At 45.8% G+C, this 5,812-nt stretch overlaps 1 protein-coding gene across 1 annotated transcript; it reads left to right on the top strand.

Annotated features, from left to right (window-relative positions):
* LOC311050108 (bifunctional coenzyme A synthase-like) lies at nt 1–744 on the top strand (the record flags this gene model as incomplete). The annotated part of the gene is made up of 1 exon (XM_084064072.1): nt 1–744. One exon carries the CDS (start codon nt 1–3, stop codon nt 742–744), a length of 744 nt encoding a protein of 247 aa, XP_083920198.1.
* Between the last annotated feature and the right edge of the window lie 5,068 nt (nt 745–5,812).

Below are 5,812 nucleotides of genomic sequence, written 5' to 3'. Positions count from 1 at the left end.
ATGACGCCAGCAAGCACAAGCTACTCAACTGGGCAGCAGATCGCTCAGGCGTGTGGCTCCGTCCGGAAACGGGGGCCCCCCCACAAGTCCTGTCTCCCTGCTGTTCCGTACATCATCGGACTGACGGGAGGCAGCGGCAGCGGGAAGACCTCTGTCGCCAGGCGCCTGGAGGCCCTGGGCGCCGTCCACATTGATGCCGATCAGCTGGTCCACGAGACATACCAGCCGGGGGCAGCTGCCTACCAGAGGGTACTGGAGGAGTTCGGTTCAGATATTCTGAATGAAGATGAAACCATCAACAGGCGCACACTAGGAAGCAAAGTCTTTGGTAACAAGGGACGGTTAAAGGCCCTGACAGACATTGTGTGGCCTGAGGTTGAACTTCTGGTCAAGGACAGAATCCACCAGGCCAGAGAGGAAGCTAAACAGGTGTGTGTTGTGGACGCAGCCGTCTTACTGGATGCTGGCTGGACAGACATGGTCCATGAGGTCTGGGTCACCATCGTACCAGAGGAGGAGGCGGTGTTGAGGATAACCAAGCGGGACGGGCTGATCAGAGAAGAGGCCGTGAGGAGGCTACAGAGCCAGGGTTCCAATGCTAGGCAGGTGGAGCATGCCAACGTGGTGCTATGTACACAGTGGGAGCCAGAGGTCACCCAGAAGCAGGTACTGAAGGCCTGGAACCTTCTCCAGAACAGAATCCTACAGAGACCAAAGGTCAATCCACTGTCAAATCCAATTTGACCTACTACAACCAATACAAACCCTGTACAGACATTTGGCTTTAAGAAAAGTTGTGGGCGCTCAGGTCGTGCAGGGGTAAAGTTCCTTTCCAGCACCACAGACACTAGGGGGGTTTGAATCGCCGGTGCATCTGGTGACCGGCCAACAAAATCAATTGGCCTTGAACTGAACATTATACTCACAAGATACTGATATTGATTATTACTGGCCGTGGTTTGTTCATGTTGTCATAGTGATGTGGCCGTGGTTTGTTTATGGCTGAGTCAGAATAACGTCAGAAGTTCGCCCACTTGCCTGCCAGCCTGCCGGCCGGCCCTCCCTCAAGCCAATTTTAATATATAGGATGAACAGTTATTACATTATGAACGGCTACATAACGTTTTTTTATGTAACACATTATTATATTAACCAAAAATCTGTTCGATGATTTTATTACATTATGAGCTTTATTACATTTAGGTAATTACATTTTGAGTTTCTACACACCACAATATTGTGAAGACATGTTTTTCAGAACTGTGTCAGAACCTCATTAATGTATCATCAAGTTCTCAGTGGTTCTTAAACATTTTCCTGTCAAGAACCTCCAATGTGATATGTAATATGTTGTGCCAGGGACTCACTTAAGAGAAGATTTAGTCAAAAATAGCACACATGAGCTTGTACGTTTCAGCTCTAGACAAACTGCAAACATAATTTCTCGCTCCAGCTTGTTTCATCATACTGATGGTAACAGTGATTCTCAAACCGCAGGATACCTCTAATTTTGTTCATTGTTTTCACTTTTAATCTGCTATAGGGCATGCAGTTCCTCCTTGTTGTATAGAGGCAGAATAGACAGCAGGTGGCAGTATAGTTTCACTGAACTGCACGCAGGTTGCGTGGGGCCCCGCCTACCCGCCGATCAAAGGAGCCCCCTCTCCGCCCCCTCCCTTCAGCAGAAAATAACGTGCATTACTGCGTTCACATCAGCGCAGGCTGCGCAGCGCTGCTTGTCACCCTAAAACCAAAATAAAGTAACAAAAAAAGTAACTTTATCCGCGGGAAACCCGGAAAAAAATCGCGCGCGCGGGGGACACATGCAGGCGCACTGCGCGCGCGTGCCTGTGTCCCGTATCCTGCGTAGAGCCCCTGTGGAGTCTAAAGCGGCACTGCGGGTAGGTACCCTCACAAAAACATGCGGTAATCCTGGTCACCATACTGCCTCCCCCTGGCCAGCCGGGGCGCCTGATGGAGGGGAAGGGAACTGGTTGGAATAACGTGTTCCTTCCACGCGCTACGTCCTACCAGGGAAACTCCCCCCCTGTCAGGTGATAAGAAGGTCAGTTGGCTCTCATGCATTGAAGGAGGCATGAGCTCGGCCCTGGCCTCCCTAGGTTGGCAGAGGGAAGGTAGTAAAAAAAATAGGGGTTACAAAATCGTGGGATAAAATTTAAGAAACATGAGCCTTGAACTGTAGCTACGTTGTGTTTTATGACATGTAAGGCTGTGTTCTAAAATAAATGGATTGAAAAAACAAACAAACCCAGCTGTATCGATCATGAAAAACATGCCGAGTGTGTATATGTGCCAAAAGGAAAATAATAAAATAAAATAATAAGATAATAAAGTCCTTATTAATGTCCTTCCATTTCTCCTTAGCACAAAACACATGCATACTGTACATGTAGCTTGTGCTGCTCAAAAAAATAACTATCAATGTTGTGGCTATTCTGACACCAAATGTTGCATGGCCTACAAAAAAAAAGCCAGTTAATAGCCCAGGTTGTCTAGTTTATAGGACCTGTAACAGGACTACAACTGTAAATGCTACTGTCCCAAGATGTGCCACACAGTCTGACTGTAACCGTAAGTATTTACATTTGAGTGAGTAATGGGAGACGAAGGGCAGGGGCCGGTCTCTCAGAACATTTACGGGGCCCACATGGTGAGGCACTGCGCTTTTTGCGAATTTAAGCTTGACCCTAAAAGAGGTTACAGGGACTTTGAGGTGTTGCTGTGACCTTTTGTAGGGCTATGAAAGTCTCAGACAAACACATCTCTCTCTCTCTCTCTCTCTCTCTCTCTCTCTCTCTCTCTCTCTCTCTCTCTCTCTCTCTCTCTCTCTCTCTCTCTCTCTCTCTCTCTCTCTCTCTCTCTCTCTCTCTCTCTCTCTCTCTCTCTCCCCATGTATTGGACCACAATGCAGTGCGTCAAGGCTGCAAGGCAGATGTTTTCATGGGGGGGGGGGGGCATATTCACTACAAAAATGGTGGACATATCATATCATCTTTAAGCCTGAATGATTTGTTAATACACTGTCAAATCTGGAGTGTTTATTGAAAGTGTAAAAGTGGTAGCCTGGTTCCAGACCATAGACCCTGCCCACTCTCAGCTTCAGTCTGATAATCAGGCTAGTATCAATGGGGATGAATGCATACGCCTGTCTTGGCAACCTTGCTATTACTGCCACCTAGTGGAGATTCAGACACATTTTACATTTCATTCTCTCTGCCACCTTCAGCGGAGACACCTTTGTTCTGCAACAAGCACAGAGTATTGAGAAATTGTAATACTGAAACATTTTTAGTAAATCATCAGTAAAGAAAAGGTAGGCTGCCTACTATGCAACACTAACATGTAGACACCATGCATGCCACTGGCATGTAATGTTCTGTCATTCCCACATTGATGATGCAAAATCATTGCAATATTCAAACCTAATCATTTTGACATGCGATATCACAAAAAGATCCCTGCAAAATACTGGTGGGCCAGTATACTGTAAGTGAAATGTAGCCAGTGTGTAGATCCGTTTATGCACAATCTTCTGTACTAACTCAGCTCTCTTCCTAAACTGTTTTGTAACTTGAGAGCAGTACTGCGATAGCAGAATACACACTTTTTCTGATTGCGCTGAAATCTGTCTTGTACACACACGCACGCACGCACGCACGCACGTGTGTGTGTGTGTGTGTGTGTGTCTCTCTCTCTCTGTGCAGACACCTCCTTCATGTACATGATAGCAGCGCTCACAGAAAGACAGGTGATCTATAAAGCTAATAGTGGATGCTACTATGCTGACCAAGAAACCCCACACAAACATCAGTATGGCAGCAGTGGTCTGTTTGTTCACAATCTCATGGTACCTTAGAGGGAAGGAAATTGCTACAAATCTGTCACCTCAGAATCAGCTTTTTTGTCACATCACAGGTTTACAGAAGTAAAAAGGTGGGTGAAATTTGTTTTCGTGCATAGTTCCCATCATATCGTTATTTCCATATAAAAAAGAAGGGGAAGAAGAAAAGTGTGGGGGGTGGGTGGGGGGGCAAGTTGGAAAGGAGATCAAACAAGAAAACAAAAAAAAACAGTTATAGTTATCTACATATTTACACAAGTACCTGAGATAAGATATAAAGGTGCGTGAGCATATCAGCAGATGTATACTGTGCATGATATACTTACACAATAATAAGACAAAGTCACTGTGTTGTATATGGGATTAAGGTGCAAAATGTCAGTGCGTGTCGACCGCATAATCCACATAAGGTAGACTGACACTGGTATAATCCGCAAGGTCCATGAGGAAGAGCAAAGAAAAAAAGTCAAGTGTCCCTGCTATAATCCACAGGTAGGTCCAAGGAAGAGCAAAGGTCAGAGACCAGCCTGACAGCACTGCCTGTCATCAGGCTGCTGAACAAGGCTGATGCCTTGTTCAGCAGTCTGGTGGCAGCCAGGTGAAAACTGTTCCTGAACTTGGTATTGTGATAGGCCCCCTTGCCCGGCCGCGTCGTTGTAGGGGTTTGAACAGTTTGTGACTTGGGTGTTGCTTGTCCTGCCATCACTACGAGTGTCCAAGACTGCAAACTTGTAAAAAAATTATATATAACTAACTAACTTTAACTTAAGCAGGCTTCTTATACAATGTATCTCCTGTCAAACAGGAACGTGTCTAGGAGCTTTGGTGTAAGAGCCGTGCTCTCAAACAAATCTGTCAAAACCAGATTGAAGACGATCACGTATTTAGCATTATGGAGGGTCTTGACCTGGAAGATGACCAAGAGGAGGAGGGCATTTCCAAGAAGAGCTGCAGCAGAAACAAAGCACAGGAACACATAGTAATGAACATGAGGAATGTTGGAGAATCCACTGAGGTAGAACTTGGCAGGGCGAATAAATGTGGCATTGATGGTAAATGATTGCTGCTCATGGCCCATCACAACCTGCTGTTTCCTTATAATAATACAGAGGACACACAAGGAAGATGAAATAAACACGAACATTGTTGTACATTGACACACACAAGAACATCATTGTACATTGTCCTATTCTATTGTCAAAGTCGTTTTTCTAACACCTCAGCCCTTTAAGTGATTATGTTAAAATGATGTGTTTGCACTGGTACAGAGGCTTCACATTTCTTTTTTTTTAGCCTCAGCGGTGGTGTGACTATCCTGGCATTTGTGGGCGACAGTGACTATCTTGGCATTTGTGGGCAGTAGCGGCTCAGGCGGCAGTGGCTCAGGTTGAGTGGCCGGGTAGAGTAAACTGGAAACCGCAAGGTTCCCAGTTCGATCCCGGGCTGGGGCGCTCCCCCAGAGTTAGTGTCGAAGTGTCCTTGAGCAAGATGCTGAACCCCTAATTGCTCCCGATGAGCAGGTTGGTGCCTTGCATGGTTTCCTCCGCCATCGGTGTATGATTGTGTGTGTGAATGGGTGAATGGCACAATCAATGTAAAGCGCTTTGGATAAAAGCCCTATATAAATGCACCATTTATCATTTGGTTTTGATCAGGAGGGCCCATACTATTAACTCCCACGCACCCTTGATTTCTTAACAACTTAAACTTTATACTTATACTAAACTAATACTTAAGTGACCGGTGTCCCCCTGGGGCTTTATAATTGGTCGGCCTCTGTTTTTTCCCTCTATACCAAATCTCTTTGCCGAGAATAGACTATCTACAAGTTCACAATGCATCACTTTTTTAGATTAGGAGAAGGCAGAATGTGCAAGGCCGTGAAGGTAGGTTAACTGAACCCCCCATGGGGAACAATTAGGGAGGTTGGTAAATACGGGATCAAGTAAG

The sequence above is a fragment of the Gymnoscopelus microlampas genome (assembly GCF_963454915.1).
Source record: "Gymnoscopelus microlampas genome assembly, chromosome: 8".
In the NCBI taxonomy this organism is placed as follows: Eukaryota; Metazoa; Chordata; class Actinopteri; order Myctophiformes; family Myctophidae; genus Gymnoscopelus; species Gymnoscopelus microlampas.
The sequence above is the reverse complement of the archived record's forward strand: the minus strand, read 5'-3'. Positions and strand labels throughout refer to the sequence as shown.